We start from the raw sequence: 27,850 nt of genomic DNA on the forward strand, positions 1-27,850 counted from the left end.
GAGGTCTTACATCAAGAGATATAATTCATTCTTCAAAAGACAAAAGAAAAAAATAATTTTGAAAGCAGAAAGAGGAAAGCAATTTGTCACATTAAAGGGAAATGCCATAAGATTAGCAATAGAATTACTCAAAGTACTGGAAGAAAAAAATTGCCAATGACTATGCCTGCCAAAGGCATCCCTTTAAAATGAAAGACAAAGGCTTTCTAAGACAACAAAACTAAGGGAGTCACTACCACTACACATGCCCTAGATGAACTGCTAAAGAGATTTCTTCAAATTGAAACAAAATATGCTAAACAGCAATGAGAAAGCATATGGAAGCATAACTCTCCCTGGTAAAGGTGAGTATATAGTGAAATAGAGCATAATATAACACTATAATAATAGTGCATACATTTCTTCAAACGCTAATATAAAAGTTCAAAGACAAAAATAATAAAAATAACTATAACCACAAAATGTTAATGACCACAAGTATGTAAGGAGGAGCAGTGAAAGTGTAGAGTTTTTGTATGTGATTCAAATTACCTCATTATCAACCTAAATGGAGAAACTTAATTACAAGATACATGCAATCCTTGAGGTAATCACGAAGAAAAATCTATATTATATATACAAAGGATAAAGAAAAAGGAATCAAAGCAAATCACTAGGGAAAAAAATCATCAAATAACAAAGGAGGACAAGAGATCATAACAACACAAAACAGAAAACAATAAAATGGCAAGAGTAAATCTCACTTATCACTAATTAATTTCAATATAAATAGGTTGACTCCATGATAAAAAGATACAGAGTGGCTGAATGGATAGAAATGAAACAAGAACCATCAATATCCTGTTTATAAAAGTCTCACTTTAGATTTAAGGCCAAACATAATAATAAGAAACCCAATAGCCACATTAATAGCAGAGAGAGCAAGAAGGAAATAGCTAACTGTAAATCTTGGGGAAAAATCCCAGGGCAAAATACCTTTGAAACTGAAATCAAAAGGGAGAAACAAAGTTAAGAAACCTGTTTCTTTCTTACAAGCAATCGTACCATATCTCTCTATTGACCAGGCTGCAGCAGAAGACAGGGCTCCACGCAACCTCTCTGGTCCAGATAAACCCTTGCACACCCTTGTAATTACCTATTGATATGTAGATGACTAATGCTATCCATCCCTTGGAAACACCTATTGATATGCAGGTGCACCAAAGCCATGCAAGAGATTCTGGAAATACTGCAATTTTACCCACACAGACTTAACACCATAGACCAACTGGACCTAATAAACATGTGGAACATTCCCACCAACAGCAAAAGACTATAATTTCTTCCCAATTGCACAAAGAATATTGCCCAGGATAGACCACATGTTAGGTCACAAAAAATTCCTTCATTCTTTATTTTTTTAAATTAAGGTATCATTGATAGAAAATGTTATGAAGGTTTCACATGAGCAACCTTGTGGTTTCAACATTCACACGTTATCAAATCCCCCCACACCCTACTGCAATCACTGTCCATCAGAATAGTAAGATGCTATAGAGTCATTATTTGCCTTCTCATTGCTATACTGCCTACCCCATGACACACCTATACTGTGTGTGCTTTTTATAATGCCCCTTAATCCCTTTCTCCCTCCCTCCTTACCCACACTCCCTGACCCCTTCCTTTTGGTAACCACTAGTCCCTTCTTGCAGTCTGTGAGTCTGCTGCTGGTTATTTTTATTTTAAGTATTATTGAGATATAATTGACATACAATAAACTTGTACATATTGAATGTACACAACTTGATGAGTTTGGACATTTGTACATATGACATATGTACCTGTAAAGCCATTACCAGAATATCAAAGTAATAAACATATCCATTACCTTCAAAAATTTCCCTGTGTCCTTTTGTGTATGTATGTGTGTTAAGAACATTTAACATAAGATGTACCCTCTTAACTTTTTAAATGCATAACACAGTATTGTTGACTATAGCAAGATGTTTTATAAATAGAATCAATGACTTTAGGAAAACAGTATACAAATAATTGAAGTCTGGGTAACATGGACCCATTTGTTGAGAAGCTGAATAAACAGTTTTTGGGGAACGATAATATTAGTTTATTGGGTTTGCAGTGCCTGTAGATACCCAAGTGGAGGAGTCCAATAGACCACTAGAATAGTGGAACTGGAGCTCAAGAGAAATGACTGGATTAGAAATCTAATTTAGTAACTGAGCTCCTCTTTCATTAATGGTGGACTGAATAATCTGTCCAGTCAGTGAGTTGGAGACAACAAAAAATGTTGAAGGAAATACTTTTGCAAATTAAAGAACTAATAAGACAGTACAATGTGTTCTTTCACATATAGCAACAATAATAATATTATACACAGCAGTAATAGTATAACTCCATTCAGTTTCCAGGACCTGTTTCCAATGTGTAATAAGTATGTGGGAGGGGGTCTACCCACACATAACACCAAGCATTCTCAAATACCAGCAGGGTGTCCAAGAACTCAATCCAGTTCTGACGCTATCTGCCCAAAGACAGCACCAGATTACCCAGGGTGAGGGCTCCATCCTACAAGACTGCCCTCCACCCACCAGTCAAAATGCCCATCGCGAGATGCCAGTCGCAAGTTACCTGTGCTTCTGACTGACAAGCTACATATAGGAGGTTCCAATGACCTCCCCCTTAGGTTCGATAACTTTGCTAGAACCCCTTAGGCTCATACAACTCAGGAAAACACTCACGTTTACCAGTTTAATAAAGGCTACCATAAAGAGTACAAGTTAACAGCCAGATGAAGAGATACATAAGGCAAAGTCCCAAGTAAAGGAACTTGTATCCTCGTGGAGCTTGGGGCCTGGCTCGGTGGCACATGGAGGCACTCTGGTTCAGAAGCATAAAAGCTCTCCCTGACTGAGAAGCAGGATCTAAGAGAGCAGAGGGCAATAAGCACTACTCAGGGGTTTTTGTGAGGGCTTCACCACATAGTCATAATTGACTAATTATTGGCCATTGGCTGACTTCAGCCTCCAGCCCCTGCCCTTGAGTGGAGTCCAAAAGTCTCTCATTAACATGACAAGACACCCATTTTACCTTAGACTCTACAGTGTTTTCAGGAACTGTGGATGCAGAAAAAATATACCTAGAAAGTAGATATCTGATCATATGAACTACCATATATATATTTCTTATGACTCATTATATCACAGACAGTGAGGAATTACTGGTGTGAGAGCATGAAAGGATAGGAAAGCAGAGAGGTGAGACCAACAGTTTGACTGCTTTTCCCCTAGGGTCATTAGGTGATCCAGAATTGATGAAAAAAAACAGGCTGTGTGGAGCAAGTGAGTCCACAATTTGAGTTCAAATGTCCCCAAAGGTGAGAACCCTAGTAAACCACCTTACTGTTTTGTGTTAGGATCCTGAAAGGCTGCACTCCTAGGGAAAAGCTGGAGTAGGTTGAACCAGAAATAAATGGAAAACCCACACTAAACATATTGAAAAAACAAAATTAATAACCAATTGATGGGTTTAACATCAAGTTAGAACTGACTGGGGAGTGAGTAATGAATTGGAAGAAAAGACAGAAGAAAATGCCCAGAATGAAGCATGGATAGAAAGGAATGAAAATAAAAAGAGAGGGCTAGAGAGTACAGGGTACTGTGAGAATCTGACATACCCTTATTCACCCAGGAAGGAGAGAATAATTGGGTAGAAGCAATATTGAAGAGATAACTGGCTGAGAAATTTTTCTTTTTATTACGGTATCATTGATACACACTCTTATGGAGGTTTCACAAGAAAAACAAAGTGATTATTAAATTCACCCTTGCTATTGAGTCCCCCCCATAACCCATTGTGGTCAATGTCCATCAGTGTAGTAAGATGTCACAGAGTCCCTATTTGTCTTCTCTGAGCTACACTGTCTTCCCCGTGAATCCATACACACCATGCACACCAATCATGATACCCCACAATCCCCTTCTCCCTCCCTCCTCAAGCACCTTCCCCCACCCCTCCCCTTTGGTAAGCTGTCTCTTCTTGGAGTCTGTGAGTCTGCTGCTATTTTGTTCCTTCAGTTTTGCTTTGTTGTTATACTCCACAAATGAGGGAAATCATTTGGTACTTGTCTTTCTCTACCTGGCTGATTTCACTGAGCATAATACCCTATAGCTCCATCCATGTTGTTGCAAATGGTAGGATTTGTTTTCTTCTTATGGCTGAATAATATTCCATTGTGTATGTGTACCACATCTCTTTATCCATTCATCTACTGATGGACACTTAGGTTGCTTCCATTTCTTGGCTATTGTAAATAGTGCTGCAATAAACATAGGGGTGCATATGTCTTTTTGAAACTGGGATCCTGTATTCCTCAGGCAAATTTCTAGGAGTGGAATTCCTGGGTCAAATGGTATTTCTATTTTGAGATTTTTGAGGAGACTCCATACTGCTTTCCACAATGGTTGAACTAATTTACACTCCCACCAACAGTGTGGGAGGGTTCTCCTTTCTAAGCATCCTTGCCGACATATGCTCCTTGTCTTCTGGATGTTGGCCATCTTAACTGGTATGAGGTGATATCTCATTGTGGTTTTAATTTGAATTTCCCTGATGATTAGCAATGTGGAGCATCTTTTCATGTACCTGTTGGACATCTGAATTTCTTCTTTGGAGAGGTGTCTGTTCAGATCCCCCACCCATATTTTAATTGGGTTATTTGCTTTTTGGGTGTTGAGGTGTTCGAGCTCTTTATATATTTTGTATGTCAACCCCTTATCTGATATGTCTTTTACAAATATATTTTCTCAACTATATGATGCTTTTCTTTGTTCTGCTGATGGTATCCTTTGCTGTACAGGAGCTTTTTAGCATGAAGTAGTCCCATTTGTTCATTTGTGCTTTTTTTCCCCTTGCCTGAGGAGATATGTTCAGGAAAAAATTGCTCATGTTTATATTTAAGAGATTTTTGCCTGTGAATTCTTGTAAGAGTTTTAAGGTTTCATGATTTATATTCAGGTATTTGACCCATTTTGAGTTTGCTTTTGTGTATGGAGTTAGAAAATAATCCAGTTTCATTCTCTTACATATAGCTGTCCAGTTTTGCCAACACCAATTGTTGAAGAGGCTGTCATTTCCCCATTGTATGTACATGGCTCCCTTATCGTATATTAATTGGGAGTATATGCTTGGTTTATATCTGGGCTCTCTAGTCTGTTCCACTGATCTATGGGTCAGTTCTTGAGCCACTACAAAATTATTTTGATTGTGGCTTTGTAGCAGAGCTTGAAGTTGGGGAACATAATCTAAGAGCTTTATTCCTACTTCTAAAAGCTGCTTTGGCTATTCAGGGTCTCTTGTGGTTCCATATGAATTTTAGAACTATTTGTTCTAGTTCACTGAAGAATGGTGTTGATATTTTGATAGGCATTGCACCAAATCCACAGATTGCCTTAGATAGGATGGCCATTTTGAAAATACTAATTCTTCCTATCCATGAGCATTGTATATATTTCCATTCATTGGTGTCTTCTTCAATTTCTTTCATATGTGCCTTACTGTTTTCAGCGTATAGGTTTTTCACCTCCTTGGTTAGGTTTATTTCTAAGTATTTTATTCTTTTTGATGCCATTGTAAATAGAATTGTTTTCCTGATTTCTCTTTCTGCTAATTCATCATTACTATAAAGGAATGCCACCAATTTCTGTACATTAATTTGGTATCCTGCAACTTTGCTGAATTCAGTTATTTGTTCTAGTAGTTTTGGGTGGATTCTTTAGGGTTTTTTAAGTACAATATCATGACATCTGCAAACAGTGACAGTTTAACTTTTTCCTTACCAATGTGGATGCCTTTTATCTCTTTGTGTTGTCTGATTGGTATGGCTAGGACCTCCAGAACTATGTTGAATAAAAACAGTGAGAGTGGGCATCCATGTCTTGTTTCCGATCTTAGAGGAAAAGCTTTCAGGTTTTCCCTGTTAAGTATGAAGTTGGCTGTGGGTTTGTCATAAATGGCCTTTATTATGTTGAGGTAGTTACCCTCTATATCCATTTTCTTGAGAGTTTTTATCATGAATAGATATTGAGTTTTATCAAATGCTTTGTCAGCATCTATTGAGATGATCATGAAATTTTTGTCTTTATTTTTGTTGATGTGGTGAATGATGATAATTTTCAAATATTGTAAGCTTCTTGCATCCCTGAAATAAATCTCACTTCATCAAAATGGATGATCTTTTTGATGTATTTTTTAATTCAGTTTACTAACATTTTATTGAGTATTTTTGCATCCATGTTCATCTGGGATATTGGTCTGTAACTTCCTTTTTTTATGGTGTCTTGGTCTGGTTTTGATATTAGAGTGTTGCTGGTGTCATAGAATGAGTTTGGAAGTATTCCCTCCTTTTCTACTTTTGGAAAACTATGGATTATAGGTATTAAGTCTTCTCTGAGTATTTGATTAAATTCAGTGGAGAAGCCATCTGGTCCAGGGGTTTAGTTCTTAGGTAGATTTTTGATTACCAGTTCAATTTCAATGCTTGTAATTGGTCTATTCAGATTTTCTGTTTCTTCCTGGGTCAGCTTGGGAGGTGGCATTTTTTTCTAGAAAGTTGTCCATTTCTCCTAGGTTACCAATTTGTTAGCATGATTTTACACAGTGTTCCTTAATAATCTTTATTTTTCCATCTGTAGTGATTTTCCTTTCTCATTTCTGATTCTATTTATGTGTGTTCACTCTCTTTATTTCTTAATACGTCTGGGTAGAGGGTCTATATATTTTGTTTATTTTGTCAAAGAACCAGCTCCTGGTTTCATTAATTTTTTTCTATTGTTTGAGTCTTCTCCATTTTATTTATTTCTGTTTTAATCTTTATTGTGTCCCTCCTTCTACTGACTTTGGGCCCCATTTGTTCTTCTTTTCCTAGTTTCATTATTTGTGAATTCTGATTGCTCATTTGGGATTGTTCTGCTTTCTTGCGGTAAGCCTGTAGTGTAAGCCTTTCTTCTTAGAACAGCCATCACTGCATCCCACAGATTTTGGGGTATTGAGCTGTTTTCATTTGTCTCCATATACTGCTTGATCTGTTTTTATTTGGTCATTGATCCACTGGTTATTTAAGAGAATGTTATTAAACCTCCGTGTGTTTCAGTGCTTTTTTTATTTTGCATAATTTACTTCTAGTTTCATACCTTTATGGTCTGAGAAACTTGTTGACACAATTTCAATCCTTCTGAATTTACTAAGGTTCTTTTGTGACCTAATATGTGATTTATTCTTGAAAATTTTCCATGTGCACTTGAGAAAAATGTGTATCCTGCTGCTATTGGGTGGAGGTGGAATGTTCTATAGATGTCTGTTAAGTCCATCTGTTCCAATGCTTTGTTCATTGCCGCTGCCTCATTTTCTGTCTGGCTGAATGTCTTTTGGAGTGAGTGGTGTGTTGAAGTCTCCAAAAATGAATGCATTGCAGTCTATTTCCCCCTTTTGTTTTATATATTTAGGTGCATGTTCATAATGTTGATATCCTTTCATTGGACTGACCCTTTTATCATTAAATAATGTTCTTTGTTTTGTTACTTTTTTGTTTTGAAATCTATTTTTTTCTGATATAAGTACTGCTACTACTGCTTTTTTTCTCCCTCTTATTGCATGAAATATCTTTTTCCATCCCTTTACTTTTGGTCTATGTATGCTTTTGGGCTTGAAGTGAGTCTCTTGTCGGCAGTATATGGATGGGTCTTTTTTATCCATTCTGTAATTTTATCCAACTGATTGGTACATTCAGTTCATTTATATTTAGGGTGATTATCAATAGATATGTACTTATTGCCATTGCAGGCTTTAGATTCATGATTACCAAAGGTTCAAGGGCAGCTTCTTTACTATCTAACAGTCTAACTTAATTGCTTCATTGTGCTATTTCAAACACAATCTACATGTTCTGTTTTTTCCCTCCCTTCTTTTTTTGCCTCCTCCACTCTTTATGTACTAGGTGTCATATTTTGTACTCTTTGTGTATCCCTTCACTGACTTTGTGGGTAGTTGATTTAATTTTGTATTTGCTTAGTAATTAATTGGTTTACTTCCTTTGCTGTGGTTTTATTTTCTCTGTTGGCAGCTATTTAGCCTTAGAAGCACTTCCATTTAGAGCAGTCCCTTTAAAATATACTGTAGAGATAATTTGTGGGAGGTTAATTCCCTCAACTTTTGCTTATCTGGAAATGGTTTAATCCCTCCTTCAAATTTAAATGACAGTCTTTCCAGGTAGAGCATTCTTGGTTTGAGGCCCTTTTGTTTCATTGTATTAAATATATCATGCCACTCCTGCCTGTAAGGTTTCTGCTGAGAAGTCTGATGATAGCCTGATGGGCCTTCCTTTATACATGACCTTTTTTCTCTCTCTGGCTGCCTTTAATTCTCTCTCTTTATCCTTGATCTTTGTCACTTTAATTATATATCTTGGTGTTGCCTTCCTAGTGTTCCTTGTACTGGGAGATCTGTGCACTTCCATGGCCTGAGAGACTATTTCCTCCCCCAGGTCGGGGAAGTTCTCAGCAATTAATTATTTCCTGAAAAAGACTTTTTATCACTTTTTCTCTTTTTCTTCTTCTGGTACCCCTACAATGCAAGTATTGTTGCATTTGGATTGGTTGCCGAGTTCTCTCATTATTCTTTCATTCCTAGATATTCTTTTCCTTCTCTGTGTGCCTCACCTTTTTTGATTTTCTGTTCTCTAATTTCTATTTCATTTACTGTCTACCTCATCTAATCTACTTTAAGCCCCTCCATTGTATGTCTCATTTGAGATACTGTATTTTTCAAAATTTCTCTCTTTATTGAAATCTTCCCTGAGATCTTGACTTTTTTTGTATCTCCATGAGCACATTTATGATTTTTATTTTGAAATCTTTATCATGAATATTGCTGATTTCTGTTTCACTTAGCCCCCTTTCTGGCATCTGCTGAATTTTTGTTTGTACAAATTTTTTTTGCCATTTCATTTTCCTAGTGATTCCTATGGAATAATAACTTAGTATAGGCAGTGCCCAGAAGCTCTAATCTCTGGAGATACCCAGCATATGGACAATGCTGGGGTCACAGGCAAGTGGCACCCACACCTTCTGGGAGGTAAGAGCTCTTTCCTGTCTGGTCAGCTGCAGTGTCTGCATCCACTGCCAGGTTTAGTGGGCTGAGCATGTAGGGAGGAGCCTCTGCGTTATACCCCTGTATCCTCCATAGTTGGGACCACTGTTCAGATTGCCTGGCACAATGGCAGGGTCAGCAGGTATGCAGACTGGTGCCTGCTGGAAGAAAAGAGCTGCAGACTGCATATCGCAGTGGGGCACCTCAAGGCTACATTGCCAACCAGGGAGATGAAGAGATTAAAACTCCTGAAAGTTCAAAACCTGCTGGGCTGAGTGTGCCAAGATGATTTGTCCACCTGCCCTTTCTCTTGAGCAGCAAGCTCTGTGTAATCTTTGCCCCTTTAGGACCTCTCTTGCTGTTGGGAATTCTTTCAAAGTGACTGCCTTTCTTTTGTCCTGGAGCAGTCAGTTGTACCATACATGTTCTCCACAAGCATCTGGAATCTCAGTCTGAGTATTCTGCTTGTCTTTGATTTCCAACCCCACTAATCTCCAGAGCACCATGTAATGTGCATTTGTGTTCCTGGAGCATATATCCAGGGCTGGGTGTTTAGCAATCCTGGTCTTCTACTCCTTCCCTGCTCCATTTCTCTTACTCCCACCAGTGAGCTGTGGTGGGGAAAGGGCTTGGGTCCTGCCAGATTGTGGCTTTGCTACTTCACCCTTTTCTTTGAGGTCTTCTCTTTTCCCCAGATGTAGGCAGTCTGTTTGGCAGTCTTCAGGTTACTCTTTCAAAATTAGATGTATCTGCTGTATTTCTGTGTTACATGTGGTTTTGGGAGGAGGTTTCTGCCTCACTTCCCATGCCATCATCTTTCCCCCCCTTTGCATATAACATAACAGTTTTTAATAAAGGTGAGATCAAAATCATTCTAAGTATATTTTCAAAAAAATAGAATGAAAATAAAAACCAATAACAATAAGAAAATGATTTTAAAAAGTAAGGGAAAGAAAATAAGTAACATGGGTCAAATGAGAAATAAAAAGGAAATTTAAAAAAAGTCTCCACACAAAAAGAAGAAAGCACCATTTACCAACCTTAAGCTATGCAGCAAAAGCAGAAGTTTATATGATAAACAATTGTATTAAAAAATATTTCAAATAAATTAACTTTACATATTGAGGAACTAGAATAAGAACAAAATAAGTCCAAAGTTAGCAGAAGGAAGAAAATAATAAAGACTTTAGCAGAAATAAATCAAATACAAAATAGAAAAATAATAGAAAAAATAAAACTAAAATGTTCTTATAGATAAAATTGACAAACTCAGCCTAGGAAAAAAGTCTTGAACAAATAAAATCAGAAATGAAATAAGACATATTACAAAAGATGTTTCAGAAATAAAAAAGATCATAGAAGACTAATATGAATAATTTTACATCAATAAACTGGATAAATTCCTAGAAACATACATCCCACCAAAAGTAAATAAAAAAGAAACAGAAGCCTGAGATGAAAAACAAACAAGTTAATTAAATCAATAATCAATGACTTCACAAGTAATTATAAAAGTCATTCAAAGAAGGCTCAATACCAAAACATCTCAAACTCTTTCAAAAACAAAACAGGAGAAGAAGAATCACTTCCAAACTCATTCTATGAAGCCAACATCATCCTGATACCAAAGCCGGACAAAGACACCACAGGAAAAGAAAACTACAGACCAATATCTCTTAGAAACATAGTTGTAAAAATACTCACAAACTGAAAAAATGAATTCAACTACATGCTAAAAGGATTATGCATCACAATTAAGTGAGATCTATTCTTAGGATGCAAGATTGGGTCTGTATTTGTAAATTAATCAATGTGATACACCCCATTAACAGAATTAAAGATAAAAACCGTATGATCAGCTCAATACAGAAAAAAATCATTGTACAGATCCAACATCCATTTATAAACACTGAAAAAAATAACTACGGAAGGAATGTACTCAAAACAATAAAGGCCATATGCGAGAAACCCACAGCTAACATCATAATCAATGGAGAAAAAACTGAAAGCTCTTCTTATAAGATCCAGTACAAGGCAAGAATGCCCACTCTTGCCACTTCTATTCAATATAATGAAGTTCTAGAAAGAAAAATTGGAAAGGTAGGCAGATGAGGAGGAGCGGGAGGAGACATGTGTGGTTCAGCCTTGCTAGGACATAATGGGACAGGACTGGGAATATTTGAGGACAAGAGGCAGAAATGAAACAGGGTGCTGAAACTCAGTGATGAAAGAGGATTCAAGATGGCAGCATGAGAGATGAGACAGAGAACTCCTCCCAAAACCACATATATTACAAAAATATAGTTAATACAACTAATTCTAAAAGAGCAACATGAAAGAAGGCTGAACCAGACTGCATATACCTGGTGAACATAGCAGATGTCACAAAACAGGGTAACGTACAAAAGCCTTGATCTGGTGGGATCCAAGCCCTTCCCCCACTCCAGCGAACCAATGGGAGGAAGAGAAACAGAGCTGGGAGAGAGTGGATGCCTAGGACTGATGAACACCCAGCCCTGGAAATCCGCTTTGGGAGTACAAACATACATTGCATGGTGCTCTGGAGATTAGTGGGGTTGGAAAGCTAAGACAGGTGGAATACTTGGAGAGAATGGGATTCCAGCCATTTATGGAGAACACATATCCACGTCCAGCTGCTCTGGGACAATGGAAAAGGTGGCGGTCTGAGAGGCTTTATAGCAGCAAGAGGGCTGCTGAAGGGGTAGGGTTTGCACAGAGCTTGCTGTGTGGGAGAAGCAATAGGTAGACAAGGTTATCTGGGCATGCTCTGCCCAGCAGGCTGGGAAGTTTCAGGAGCTTCTGGTGCACTATCACCCTGGCTGGACACTCAGCTCAGAGGCCCCTCACTGTGATAAGAAGCCTGCTGCACATTCCTCCTAGCCTACCAGCACCACCTCACAAACCAGCAGTCCCTGCCCTGGTGTCAGGCTAGCCAGAGGGAGGCCTTGCCTATGGCAGCTACAGAAGCAAAGCGCAGAGGCTTACACCTGTGTGCTCAGTCCACCGGTTCTGACAGTGGAGACAGGTACTGCCATTGGGAAGCAGGAAACAGCTCTTTCCTCCCCACAGACACAAGCACCTCTCCCCTATGACTCCCAAACATCACTCCAGGGCTGAGAAGCTCCAGAAACTAAAGATTCTGGGCACTAGAGGGTGCCACATACAAATATGAAACATCAAAGGAGCCTGGTTCAATAACAATATTGCAAAAAAACAAAAAAAAAGGCCAAATGAAACTGAACTCACCAATCTTCCTGAAAAAGAGTTCAAAATAAAAATCATAAACACACTCATGGAGGTACAGAAAAATATTCAAGAACCCAAGGATAAATTTGGGATGGAGATTCAAACATTAAAGAGTTCCATATCTGAAATGAAACATACAATGGAGGGATTTAAAAGCAGATTAGATGTAATAGTAGAGATGGTAAATGGAATAGAAATTAGTAAAGAGGAATACAAAGAAGCTGAGGCACGGAGAGATAAAAGGATCTCTAAGAATGAGACAATATTGAGATAACTGTGTGAACAATCCAAACAGAACAATATTCACATTATAGGGGTATCAGAATAAGAAGAGAGACATAAAGGAATAGAAAGTTTCTTGGAGGGGGTAATTGCTGAAAACTTTCCCAGTCAGGGGAAGGAGTTAGTCTCTCAGGCCATGGAGGTACACAGATGTCCCAACACAAGGGACCCAAGGAAGACAACACCAGGAGATATAATAATTAAAGTGGCAAAGATCAAGGATAAAGACAGACTTTTCAAAGTAGTTAGAGAGAGAATAAAGACCACATACAAAGGAAAACCCATCCAGCTATCATCAGACTTCTCAACAGAAACCTTACAGGCCAGAAGGGAGTAGCATGATATATTTAATACAATGAAATAGAAGGGCCTCAAACCAAGAATACTCTACCCAGCAAGGTGATCATTTAAATTTGAAGGAGGGATTAAACAATATTCAGATAAGCAAAAGCTGAGAGAATTTACCTCCGACAAACCAACTCTACAGGGCATTTTGGAGGGACTGCTGTAGATGGAAGTGTTCCTAAGGCTAAATAGCTGTCACTAGGAGAAATAAAACCACAGCAAAGTAAAACAATTAATTACTAAGCAGATACAAAATCAAATCAACTACCCCCAAAGTCAATCAAGAGATAGACAAAGAGTACAGTGTATGATAGCTAATATAGAAAGAATGGAGGAGGAAGAAAAAGGAGGGAAAAAAAAAAGAACCTGTAGGTTGTATTTGTAATAGCATACTAAATGGGTTATATTAGACTGCTAAATAGTAAAGGATTTACCCTTGAATCTCTGGTAACCACGAATCTAAAGCCTGCAAAGGCAATAAGTACATACTGATTGATAATCACCCTAAATGTAAATGGTCTGAATGCACCAATCAAAAGACTAAGAGTCACTGAATGGATAAAAAACAAGACCTGTCTATATGCTGCCTAGAAGAGACTCACTTCAAAACCAAAGACATACACATACCGAAAGTAAAGGAATGGAAAAATCTATTTCATACAACTAACAGGGAGAAAAAAGCAGGCATTGCAGTACTTGTAACAGACAAAATAGACTTCAAAACAAAGAAAGTAACAAGAGATATAGAAGGACATTACATAATGATGAAGGGGTCAGTTCAACAAGAAAATATAACTATTATAAATATCTATGCACCCAACACAAGATCACCTACATATGTGAAACAAATACTAACAGAATTAAAGTGGGAAATAGAATGCAATGCACTCATTTTAAGAGACTTCAACACACCATTCACTCCAACAGACAGATCAACCAGATAAAAAATAGTTAAGGAGACAGAGGCACTGAACAACGTATTAGAACAGATAGAATTAACAGACATCTACAGAACACTCCATACAAAAGCAACAGGATACACATTCTTCTCAAGTACACAAGGAACATTTTCAAGAATAGATCATATACTAGGCCACAAAAAAGCCTCAGTAAATTAAAAAAGATAGAAATTGTACCAACCAACTTCTCAGATCACAAAGGTATGAAACTAGAAATAAAGTACACAAAGAAAATGAAAAAGCCCACAAACACATGGAGGCTTAATAACATGCTCCTATATAATCAATGGATCAATGACAAAGTAAAAACAGATCAAGCAATATATGGAGACAAATGGACATTTAATTTCCATTTGCAATATATGGAGCAAAATAATTTAACAACGCAAAATTTGTGGGAAGCAGCAAAGGCCATGCTAAGAGGAAATTATATTGAAAGAAAGTAGAACAAAGCTGTAGGCATTATACTTTCTAATTTCAAACAATACTACAATGCTATAGTAATTTAAACAGTATGGTACTGGTATAAAAACAAGCATATTAATGGAACAGAGTAGAGAGACTAGAAATAAACCCCCACATATACAGTAAACTAATATTTGAAAAGGTTACTAAGAACAATTAAAGTAGAAGGGATAGTCATTCAACAAATAGTACTGGGAAAAGTTATAACCATATGCAGAAAAGTGAAATAGGACCCTTATCTTACACCACTCAGAAAAAGTAACCTGAAATTAAAGACTTAAATGTTTGATCAGATACTGTAAAACTCCTGGAAGGAAGCATAGGGAAGAATCTCATTGGCATTGTTCTTACCAATGATTTTATTTTCATATATAATACCAAAAGCACAAGAAATAGAAACAAAAATCAGTAAGTGGGATTCATCAACTAAAATACTTGTTCATAGCAAAAGAACCAACCAATCAAATGAAAAGGCAACCCATATGAGAAAATATTTGTAAACCATATCAGATAAAGGATTAATATCCAAAATATAAAGGAACACAAACAACTCAATAAAAACAAGCAAAACGTACAGTTTAAAAAATGCACAGAAAAATTAAATAGATATATTTCCAAAGAAGACATACAAATGGTCAACAGGTACATTAAGAGATGCTCAACATCACTAATCATCAGGGAAATGCAAATCAAAACCATAGTGAGAAATCTTCTCACACCTGTTAGAATGGCTATCCTGGAGAAGACAAGTGATAATAAGTGTTGGCAATAATGTAGAGAAAAAGAACTCTGAAACACTGTTGATTGGCCATACAAATTGGTTCAGCCAGTATGAAATTTCCTTAAAAAAAATAAGAAATAGAGAAACCAGGGAAGATGGCGGCGTGAGTAGAGCAGTGGAAATCTCCTCCCAAAACCACATATATCTATGAAAATATAACAAAGACAACCCTTCCTAGAATAAAGACCAGAGGACACAGGACAATATCCAGACCACATCCGCACCTGAGAGAACCCAGCGCCTCGCAAAGGGGGTAAGATACAAGCCCCGGCCCGGCGGGAGCTGAGCGCCCATCCCGCCAACTCCCAGCGGGAGAAGAATAGGCAGAGCGGGAGGGAGACGGAGCCCAGGACTGCCGAACACCCAGCCCCAGACATCCAGGCCCAGACACAGTAAGTGCCCAGGGGGCCCTAGATACTAGGAAAACAGGGCAGCAAGAACAGTGAGCGGGCACCAGAAGCCGGGCGCCAGAGGACATAAGAAAAGCGCGCGACAAATTTCTTTTTTTTTTTTTTTCCTGCTTTGTTTTGGCGAGCACTTTTTGAAAGTCTTAAAGGGATAGGGACCACAATACTAGGGAAACAGGACAGCAAGACCGGTGAGCAGAGGCCTGAGGCTGGCACCGGAGAATAAAGAAAAACGAGCGGCCAACTTTTATTTAATTAAAAAAAATTCTTTTTTTTTTTTTTAATTTAAAAATTTTTTTCTTCCTTTTTTTTTTTTTTTTTTTGGTGGTCGTTGTTTTCTTTTAGCTGGTGCTTTTTGGAAGTCTTAAAGGGGCAGGGCGGGACACTTAATCCAGAGGTAGGGAATCCGGGGATCTCTGGGCACCCTAATCCCCTGGGCTGCAGGGAGCAGGGAGGCCCCTTATGGAGATAAATAGCCTCCCAGCCGCTCCCGCTCCAAAGCAACTCCACCACTTTGGAGTAGCTGCCTGAGCCAGGCCACAGCGGAGATAAACTCCATAGCAGCCGGGCAGGAAGCAGAAACGCTGTCTGCGCGCAGCTACGCAGCAAAAGCCACTAGAGGTCGCTGTTCTCCCAGGAGAGGAGGGCCACAAAACAAAAAGAAAGGAAGTCCTTCCAGCCGTCACTCGTCCCAGCTCTGCAAACTATTCCTATCACCATGAAAAGGCAAAGCTACAGGCAGACAAAGATCACAGAGACAACACCAGAGAAGGAGACAGACCTAACCAGTCTTCCTGAAAAAGAATTCAAAATAAGAATCATAAACGTGCTGACAGAGATGCAGAGAAATACACAAGAGAAATGGGATGAAGTCCGGAGGGAGATCACAGATGCCAGAAAGGAGATCACAGAAATGAAACAAACTCTGGAAGGGTTTATAAGCAGAATGGATAGGATGCAAGAGGCCATTGATGGAATTGAAATCAGAGAACAGGAACGCATAGAAGCTGACATAGAGAGAGACAAAAGGATCTCCAGGAATGAAACAATATTAAGAGAACTGTGTGATCAATCCAAAAGGAACAATATCCGTATTATAGGGGTCCCAGAAGAAGAAGAGAGAGGAAAAGAGATGGAAAGTATCTTAGAAGAAATAATTGCTGAAAACTTCCCCAAACTGGGGGAGGAAATAATCGAACAGACCACGGAAATACACAGAACCCGCAACAGAAAGGATCCAAGGAGGACAACACCAAGACACATAATAATAAAAATGGCAGAGATCAAGGACAAGGAAAGAGTTTTAAAGGTAGCTAGAGAGAAAAAGGTCACCTATAAAGGAAAACCCATCAGGCTAACATCAGATTTCTCGACAGAAACCCTACAGGCCAGAAGAGAATGGCATGATATATTTAATACAATGAAACAGAAGGGCCTTGAACCAAGGATACTGTATCCAGCATGACTATCATTCAAATATGACGGTGGGATTAAACAATTCCCAGACAAACAAAAGCTGAGGGAATTTGCTTTCCACAAACCACCTCTACAGAACATCTTACAGGGACTGCTCTAGATGGGAGCACTCCTAGAAAGAGCACAGCACAAAACACCCAACATATGAAGAATCGAGGAGGAGGAACAAGAAGGGAGAGAAGAAAAGAATCTCCAGACAGTGTATATAACAGCTCAATAAGCAAGCTAAGTTAGGCAGTAAGATACTAAAGAGGCTAACCTTGAACCTTTGGTAACCACGAATTTAAAGCCTGCAATGGCAATAAGTACATATCTTTCAATAGTCACCCTAAACGTTAATGGGCTGAATGCAACAATCAAAAGACATAGAGTAACAGAATGGATAAAAAGGCAAGACCCATCTATATGCTGCTTACAAGAAACTCACCTCAAACCCAAAGACATGTACAGACTAAAAGTCAACGGATGGAAAAAGATATTTCAAGCAAACAACAGCGAGAAGAAAACAGGGGTTGCAGTACTAATATCATATAAAATAGACTTCAAAACAAAGAAAGTAACAAGAGATAAAGAAGGACACTACATAATGATAAAGTGCTCAGTCAAACAAGAGGATATAACCAAACTAAATATATATGCACCCAACACAGGAGCACCAGCATATGTGAAACAAATACTAACAGAACTAAAGGGGGATATAGACTGCAATGCATTCATTCTAGGAGACTTCAACACACCACTCACCCCAAAGGATAGATCCACTGGGCAGAAAATAAGTAAGGACACGGAAGCACTGAAGAACACACTAGAGTAGATCGACCTAATAGACATCTATAGAACTCTACATCCAAAAGCAACAGGATATACATCCTTCTCAAGTGCACATGGAACATTCTCCAGAATAGACCACATACTAGGCCACAAAAAGAGCCTCAGAAAATTCCAAAAGATTGAAATCCTACCAACCAACTTTTCAGAACACAAAGGCATAAAACGAGAAATAAACTGTACAAAGAAAGCAAAGAGGCTCACAAACACATGGAGGCTTAACAACACGCTCCTAAATAATCAATGGATCAATGACCAAATCAAAATGGAGATCCAGCAATATATGGAAACAAATGACAACAACAACACTAAGCCCCAACTTCTGTGGGACACAGCAAAAGCAGTCTTAAGAGGAAAGTATATAGCAATACAAGCATATTTAAAAAAGGAAGAGGAGTCCCAAATGAATGGTCTAATGTCACAATTATCGAAATTGGAAAAAGAAGAACAGATGAGGCCTAAGGTCAACAGAAGGAGGGACATAATAAAGATCAGAGAAGAAATAAATAAAACTGAGAAGAATAAAACAATAGCAAAAATCAATGAAACCAAGAGCTGGTTCTTTGAGAAAATAAACAAAATAGATAAGCCTCTAGCCAGACTTATTAAGAAGAAAAGAGAGTCAACACAAATCAACAGTATCAGAAACGAGAAAGGAAAAATCACGACGGACCCCACAGAAATACAAAGAACTATTAGAGAATACTATGAAAACCTAAATGCTAACAAGCTGGGAAACCTAGGAGAAATGAACAACTTCCTAGAAAAATACAACCTTGCAAGACTGACCCAGAAAGAAACAGAAAATCTAAACAGAACAATTACCACCAACGAAATTGAGGCGGTAATCAAAAAACTACCGAAGAACAAAACCCCCGGGTCAGAAGGATTTACCTCGGAATTTTATCAGACATACAGGGAAGACATAATACCCATTCTCCTTAAAGTTTTCCAAAAAATAGAGGAGGAGGGGATACTCCCAAACTCATTCTATGAAGATAACATCACCCTAATACCAAAACCAGGCAAAGACCCCACCAAGAAAGAAAACTAGAGACCAATATCCCTGATGAACGTAGATGCAAAAATACTCAACAAAATATTAGCAAACCGAATTCAAATATACATCAAAAGGATCATACACCATGACCAAGTGGGATTCATCCCAGGGATGCAAGGATGGTACAACATTTGAAAGTCCATCAACATCATCCACCACATCAACAAAAACAAAGACAAAAACCACATGATCATCTCCATAGATGCTAAAAAAGCATTTGACAAAGTTCAACATCCATTCATGATAAAAACTCTCAGCAAAATGGGAATAGAGGGCAAGTACCTCAACATAATAAAGGCCATCTATGATAAACCCACAGCCAACATTATATTGAACAGCGAGAAGCTGAAAGCATTTCCTCTGAGATCGGGAACTAGACAGGGATGCCCACTCTCTCCACTGTTATTTAACATAGTACTGGAGGTCCTAGCCACGGCAATCAGACAAAACAAAGAAATACAAGGAATCCAGATTGGTAAAAAAGAAGTTAAACTGTCACTATTTGCAGATGACATGATACTGTACATAAAAAACCCTAAAGACTCCACCCCAAAACTACTAGAACTGATATTGGAATACAGCAAAGTTGCAGGATACAAAATCAACACACAGAAATCTGTGGCTTTCCTATATACTAACAATGAACCAACAGAAAGAGTAATCAGGAAAACAACTCCATTCGCAATTGCATCAAAAAAAATAAAATACCTAGGAATAAACCTAACCAAAGAAGTGAAAGACTTATACTCTGAAAACTACAAGTCACTCTTAAGAGAAATTAAAGGGGACACTAACAGATGGAAACTCACCCCATGCTCATGGCTAGGAAGAATTAATATCGTCAAAATGGCCATCCTGCCCAAAGCAATATACAGATTTGATGCAATCCCTATGAAACTACCAGCAACATTCTTCAATGAACTGGAACAAATAATTCAAAAATTCATATGGAAACAAAAAAAGACCCCGAATAGCCAAAGCAATCCTGAGAAAGAAGAATAAAGTAGGGGGAATCTCACTCCCCAACTTCAAGCTCTACTATAAAGCCATAGTAATCAAGACAATTTGGTTCTGGCACAAGAGCAGAGCCACAGACCAATGGAACAGAGTAGAGAATCCAGACATTAACCCAGACATATATGGTCAATTAATATTTGATAAAGGAGCCATGGACATACAATGGCGAAATGACAGTCTCTTCAACAGATGGTGCTGGCAAAACTGGACAGCTACATGTAGGAGAATGAAACTGGACCATTGTCTAACCCCACATACAAAAGTAAACTCAAAATGGATCAAAGACCTGAAGGTAGGTCATGAAGCCATTAAAGTCTTGGAAGAAAACATAGGCAAAAACCTCTTAGACATAAACATGAGTGACCTCTTCTTGAACATATCTCCCCGGGCAAGGAAAACAACAGCAAAAATGAGTAAGTGGCACTATATTAAGCTGAAAAGCTTCTGTACAGCAAAAGACACCATCAATAGAACAAAAAGGATCCCTACAGTATGGGAGAATATATTTGAAAATGACACATCCGATAAAGGCTTGACGTCCAGAATATATAAAGAGCTCACATGCCTCAAGAAACAAAAACTAAATAACCCAATTAAAAAATAGGCAGAGGAACTGAACAGACAATTCTCCAAAAAAGAAATACAGATGGCCAACAGACACATGAAAAGTTGCTCCACATTGCTAATTATCAGAGAAATGCAAATTAAATCTACAATGAGGTATCACCTCACACCAGTAAGGATGGCTGCCATCCAAAAGACAAACAACAACAAATGTTGGCGAGGCTGTGGAGAAAGGGGAACCCTCCTACACTGCTGGTGGGAATGTAAGTTAGTTCAACCATTGTGGAAAACAGTATGGAGGTACATCAAAATGCTCAAAACAGACTTACCATTTGACCCAAGAATTGCACTCCTAGGAATTTACCCTAAGAATGCAGCAGCCCAGTTTGAAAAAGACAGATGCACCCCTATGTTTATCGCAGCACTATTTACAATAGCCAAGAATTGGAAGCAACCTAAATGTCCATCGATAGATGAATGGATAAAGAAGATGTGGTACATATACACAATGGAATACTATTCAGCCAAAAGAAAAGGGAAAATCCAACCATTTGCAGCAACATGGATGCAGCTGGAGGGTATTATGCTCAGTGAAACAAGCCAAGCAGAGAAAGAGAAATACCAAATGATTTCACTTATCTGTGGAATATAAGAACAAAGGAAAAACTGAAGGAACAAAACAGCACCAGAATCACAGAACTCAACAATGGACTAACAGGTACCAAAGGGAAAGGGACTGGGGAGGATGGGTGGGTAGGGAGGGATAAGGGGGCACAGAAGTAGGGAGGTATTAAGATTAACATGCATGGGGGGGTAGGAGGAAAGGGAGGGTTGTACAATACAGAGAAGGCAAGTAGTGATTCTACAACATTTTGCTATGCTGATGGACAGTGACTGTAAAGGGGTTTATAGGGGGGACCTGGTATAGGGGAGAGCCTAGTAAACATAATATTCGTCATGTAAGTGTAGATTAGTGATACCAAAAAAAAAAAAAAATGTAGTTCCTGTGTGGTAACCTCCAATGAGTTCTACACAAGGGTATAAAGGGCATATAAAAGTGTAGGCAAAGGGTCTGTTTGTGTTTATACAGAGGATCAAAGCCTAATTGGGCTACCCCGAAAATGAACTAAGATACGATATGAAAAAGAACTTCCAACATCAGCACTCTCTGGAAGACTCATGCCAGAAGTTGATCATCAAAAAACCCCAACAAATATCCACGCACTGCTACAGCTGTAGATGCACTCATCCCACCAGTTCCTGGACTTGCCATGGGAATGAAGAAGGAGATATCTAAGCTGGCCTGTGAATACAGTAAAACAACAAATTTGACTGGATCTATACTGTTGGAACTCAACCAAGAATTAGGAGAAGTGCAAATTGTAGCGCTCCAAAATCTTACAACTACAGACTATTTACTGTTAAAAGAACATATGGGATGTGAACATTCCCCAGGAATGGGTTGTTTTAATTTGTCTGATTTCTATCAGACTGTTCAAGTTCAGTTGGACAATATCCACCATATCATAGATAAGTTTTCACAAATGCCTAAGGTGCCTAACTGGTTTTCTTGGTTTCACTGGAGAGGGCTCGTAATTACAGATATGCTTTGGTTATGTAACTATACTCCTATTATGTTAATGTGTGTGCGCAATTTAAGTAGTAGCTTAAAACCTATTCATGCTGAAGTTACTCTACAAGAAGATATGTCAAAGAAGTAATCAATCTTCACGTGTTTTCTTCCGCCTGCTACTTCTATAGCTTTTCTTCTTCCTTCCTAATTACAACCCTTAAATAGAATTCGTGCCTCATATCAAATTTTCCGAGTATCATAATTCTTCCAAGTGGTAAAGATACCTCAAGATAAATGCTGGGCATAGAAGCTACAGGGCATAAATATGCAAAGAAATAAAAAGCTATCCATTTCAAACAATAAGGCTTCTCTCTCACTTACCAACTTTAAATTTCCCTGTATGGCCCCGGAAGATGACTGGTTAGCCAGAGACGGGTAAGATTCCTCAAGGGAGGAACAACCTAAGACAGGCACAGTCACAGGGGGGCCATCAGGTGAGAAATTGGGGATCAACAGAGGTGAGGCTTAGAACCTCACCCCCCCTGTTCTGAGAGAAATCTTCTGCATACGTGGATGTTTTATTGCCCTTGTCTAGCTTGGATTAACACATAGTCTACAGGCACACACCTGATCTACATTTGTTCTCTTACAACACTAAACTATGTTTTCTACCTTTATCTTGTATCTACCTACCACTTCAGCATTTTATTAAAAATAATAATAATAAAGAGAGAAATGTGGTATCCACATATAAATCAAGTATAAAAACCAAATGAGTATTCATATTTGAACTGTTTAGAGTTCATAATGCATGAGCAAAACCGAAAGTTTCTGTGATGACTGCCCTTGTACCGTTCACTATGTAACTTATTCATTATGTAAGAATTTGTTCTCCATGTAAGAACTTGTTTGTTATGCCTCAGAAGATTGGAGATTGACGAAAATTAGGCTTGGGGTGGATTAATAATTGTGCATTGAGCATTGACTCCCCTATACAGAATTTTATTGTTGTTAACAACCATTTGATCAATAAATATGAGAGATGCCCTCACAAAAAAAAAAAAAAAAAAAAAAGGACAGACTTCCAATGGTAAAATAAATAAGTAACCGGGATGTAATGTATAGCATAAGGAATATAGTCAAGATATTGTAACAGCTTAGTAGGGTGATAGCTGGAACCTAGAATTATGTATATAAATGTTTTATCACTGTGTTGTACACCTGAAACTAATGTAATGTAATACTGTGCGTCAACTACCCTTCAATAAAAAATAATCTACAAAAAAAAAAAATAAGAAATAAAACTAACATATGATCCAGTGATTCCAGTTCCGGGTATGTATCCAACGGAAACGAACACAAGATATCAAAGAGATGTCTGGTCTCCCATGTTCAGTGCAGCATTATTCACAAAAGCCAAGATATGAAAACAATCAAGTATTTGTCAATAGGTGCATGGAGCAGAATAGTGGGGACAATGAAACAGAATAGAGGACCCAGAAAGAAATCCATACTTTTATGACCAATTGATCTTCCACAAGAGTACCAAAAACACACAATGAGAATTAACAAATGGTGTTGAAAAGAATCATCATTCTTGCAATGATGGAATCTTATATATAAAGCCATCTCAAAATGTATTAAAGGCTGAAATGTAAGACCTGAAACCATAAAACTACTAAAAGAAAACAAAAGGAAAAAGCTCCTTGACACTGATCCTGGAAATGTTTTTTTTTGGATATGACATCAAAAGCTTTGGCAACTAATGCAAAAACAGACAACTGAGATTGCATCAAGCTAAAAATTTTCTGCAGAGTAAAGAAAACAATCAAGAGTGAAAAGCAACCTATGGAATAGAAGAAAATATTTGTAGATCATATATCTGATGGGGTTAATACTCAAAACATATTAGAAACTCAATCAATAGTGAAGAGACAAACAACCTAATTAAAAAGTGGAAAGACCTGAATAAATATTTCTTAAAAGGAAACACACAAATGATTAACAGGTATATGAAAAGGTGCTCAACATCATTAATCTTCAAGTAAATGCAAATCCAAAACAAAATGGGGTATTTCTTCACATCTGTTAGAAGAGCTATCACCAAAAACATAAAAAGTATTGATGCATGTGAAGAAAAGGGAATCCTTGTACACCACTGGTGAAAATGTTAATTGAAAACAGTATTGAGTTTCTGCCAGAAAACTAAAAATAGAGCTACTATAAAATCCAGCAATCCCACTTTTATATAGACATATAAAGAAATAAAGTGACTATCTTAAAGAGATATCTGCATTTCCATGTTTCTTGCTCCATTATTCCCAATAGCCAAGATATATATATATTATATATATACATGCACAAATACAATGGGATATTATTCAGTTTTAAAAAGAAGGAAATCCTGCCAATTGTGTAAACATGGATGAACCTAGAGGACATTATGCTAAGTGAAATAAACCAGACTTGGGAAAACAAAATATTTTATGATCTCCCTTATATGTATTATGTAAAATAGTTAAACTCATAGAAGCAGAGTAGAATGTTGGTTACCAGGGGCTAGAGGGTATGGGAAAGGGAGATATATTAGTCAAAGATTACAAAGTTTCTGTTATGCAAGATGAGTAACTTCTGGAGATCTAACAGCATGATGACTATAATCAACAATATTATATATTTGAAATTTGATAAGAGAATAGACATTAAATATTTTCATCACACATAAAAAATGCTAACTATATGAGATGATGGACATATTAATTAGTTTTATTGTGGTGATCATTTCACAATGTATACATATAGCAAAACATTGAGATGTACACCTTAAATATATGTAATTTTTACTTTTTAATTTTACCTCAATAACACTAGGGAAAAAAATACTCTATCCCAGGTAGATTGAAAGAGAATGGTGCTGCCCTCATAGACCTAATTCAGGATTCAGAAGTGGTACTTCCATCATATTCCCTCTTATTTCTTGAGTTTTTCCTCAAAAAACAAAAAGGTCCTGGAATATTGGAGTTGATTACTACAAAGTTAACCAAGAAGTAGCCCTAAATTTAGCTTCTGTGCCAAATAAGGTTTCTTTTTTTTTTCTAAGTGGGTTAAAATGGCATCAGGTACAAGGCCAATGAGTGGCAAATGCATTCTTTTCCATCCCTCCTAAGAAAGATGATCAGAAACATCACTCCTCCATGTGTGATCAAGAGCAATATACTTTCATGTTCCTGTGCATTTTTTTTACCCTTGTCTTTCTTGGTTTTGTCCATGCTCATTCTTCTTGAACCCGAGAGTATTCCAGATTTTCCTGACTTTAATCCATAGTGCTAAATATTTTGGCTTTAATTGGTTCTTTGACTCTACTACTCTGAACATCTTGATACCCTAAAACTAAAACTGTTTTTTTTTAGCCGCAGTTCTAGTTAAACCAGATCTGACCCACTTGTGAAGTATCCGGAGATTTAGAAATAGTTTGAACTTTAATTTTCTGACCAGCTGATAGTCATGAAATATTACATATAAACAAAGGATTTTCTTCAAGTGACACTTTCTAATTGTAATGAATCAACCCCTTGATTACCTTAGCACTGATCTTGAGAAAAACAGGATAAGCACATATCCTTAAATTGTAAAGGCCCTTCATAATCTGTCTTGTTTACCTTTTCTAAAATCACCTGTGCCCTCTCCTTTATCTCAATCTACTCTCCTTCCTTATTCAGTTATCCAGCCACATTGGCTTTGTCTCAGTTATCAAATATATCACAAAACCTCTGCCAATGGGTATCTTGTTAAAGGCATCCTCATCAAAATTTTTAAACAAATTGCAAATTCAATATTAATATCATAAGTTTTATTATTAAAACATATTATCTTTAATATTTCATGACTCACTGAAGATACTTGGATTTAAATATCTGGAAGAGATAAAATTTTACAATGACACACATGGGAAAAACAAATAATTATTTCTTACCACAGAGTCACATGAAGGTACCTCCATCTCAGGAACTAAAGTGTTTTTGAGATCTTCACTCAAAACAGATCTGTGGAAGCTCTGAGGTATGAAAGAGGTTGTTGATGCATTTTCTTTAATCAAATTTTTATACACTTTTTTTTTAGCCCGAGCTAGGCCTTTCAGTATTATATAAAATCCATCATTTCCAATCACTGAAACAAAACAAAGCCAAAAAAGACATACTATAGACTTTATTTCTCAGACTCTCTGATATAAAAATGACTACACCACCACTTGCTTTGTTTTCAGATTTCTTTTAGTTTATATTATCATAGTTACTTTAATGGGGCACTTAAGCATTCACAGTTTACTCAAATAATAAGAATAACAAAGACGTGTATACACATTTGGAGAATTCTTTCTGACAGTTATTTATAGTAATCAATCCTCTTTTGGAACTGATAGATTCTAGGAAAGAACCATGGTAACATATTATGATTAATACATTTAAAGCATCATAAGAAAAATAGGACCAGAAAAGCCTTTCAACTTTTTAAAATGCTTACCCACCCTCAAAAATGACATTTTGTTTATTTTATATAAGTAACAATATATGCCTACTATTAATTTTCATTTATCTTTGATCTAGAAATGATGATGATCACTCATAGAAAGTACTAAAGAGAGTTTGTAGAGGGAGATCATTACTAGAAGAATTTTTTCAGTATTTGTCCTACTCCACATTGTAACTCTCCACAATCTGTCATCTAATTCCCATTCCTGAAGTTCAGCTATATGCCTCTAGGTATAGCAGGTTTATTCACAGTTAGCATTTTGAATGCAACTTAACTCAGTTCTAGTTCTTCTGAAACCTGTCCTTTCAGAGAAGCAGGAATGAGAACTGGATGGTGTCTCCCCGTTTCACAATTATTTATATTACTTTATAGGATTGGAGCAAATTATTCAAGTTTTGTGAGGGGCTCTTTTCATACATTTTGCTTATTAACTTGCTGTATGTAGAAACTTAGCAAATTGATTTTCAGGGACAACTGTGTTTTCTTTTGGCCCTAAAAGATACCAACTGCTTAGTGTCTCTGCCTTTTTTTAAACTGAGTGCTTATTAGTGTTTATTAACTGTACATGGTGACTATAGGAGAGTGATTTTTCAGTTTTCTTTGAAGCAAAGGTTGTGTTTACTTGGATGACTGAACTTTAAATAGATTCCTTTTGAGTAACACAATTATTAAACATTATTTCTTATTAAACATCTAATATGTGTGGCAAGGGTACTGTAGAAACATTGCTTTCTATTAGCTATCAGGCAAGCTGTACAAGACCTACACTGTAGTAAGTACACTGTAAATGTAAAAGGTAATAAAATTTTGTAAGTCTAGTAATGATTTTAACCAATTACATAAAGGGAAATAGCAGTTGGGAGAAAGGTGCATTCCAATATATACATTTATTTGTTTTTTGGGTTTTTTTGTGGAGTTAACTGATAATTCTTAGCATAGAATAAAAATTGTAGGAAGAGGTACATTATGTGATATGATTTTATTGCAAGGGCTGCTAGTTGCCTACCCAATGTGAATTCTCTCATTTTTCCTCCCTAACAAAACCATAGCTTTGTTGGGTGTTGCATATGCCAGTTTAAAAATTATATTGCCAGATACTCTTACATGTGTGGCCACATGACAACATTCTGATGAATAAAACATTGGGAAAACTTG

General features: G+C 37.3%; 1 protein-coding gene across 1 annotated transcript in view; it reads right to left on the reverse strand.

Annotated features, from left to right (window-relative positions):
* The window catches only part of CNBD1 (cyclic nucleotide binding domain containing 1), a 296,599-nt gene that overhangs the window by 243,066 nt on the left and 25,683 nt on the right, over positions 1–27,850 (reverse strand). Inside the window, exon 3 of the mRNA XM_036925074.2 lies at positions 26,150–26,332. Within this exon, the coding sequence (XP_036780969.2) occupies positions 26,150–26,332 (183 nt within the window). The remainder of the gene's footprint in view (positions 1–26,149; positions 26,333–27,850) is intronic.

The sequence above is a fragment of the Manis pentadactyla genome, chromosome 3 (assembly GCF_030020395.1).
Source record: "Manis pentadactyla isolate mManPen7 chromosome 3, mManPen7.hap1, whole genome shotgun sequence".
Classification (NCBI taxonomy): domain Eukaryota; kingdom Metazoa; phylum Chordata; class Mammalia; order Pholidota; family Manidae; genus Manis; species Manis pentadactyla.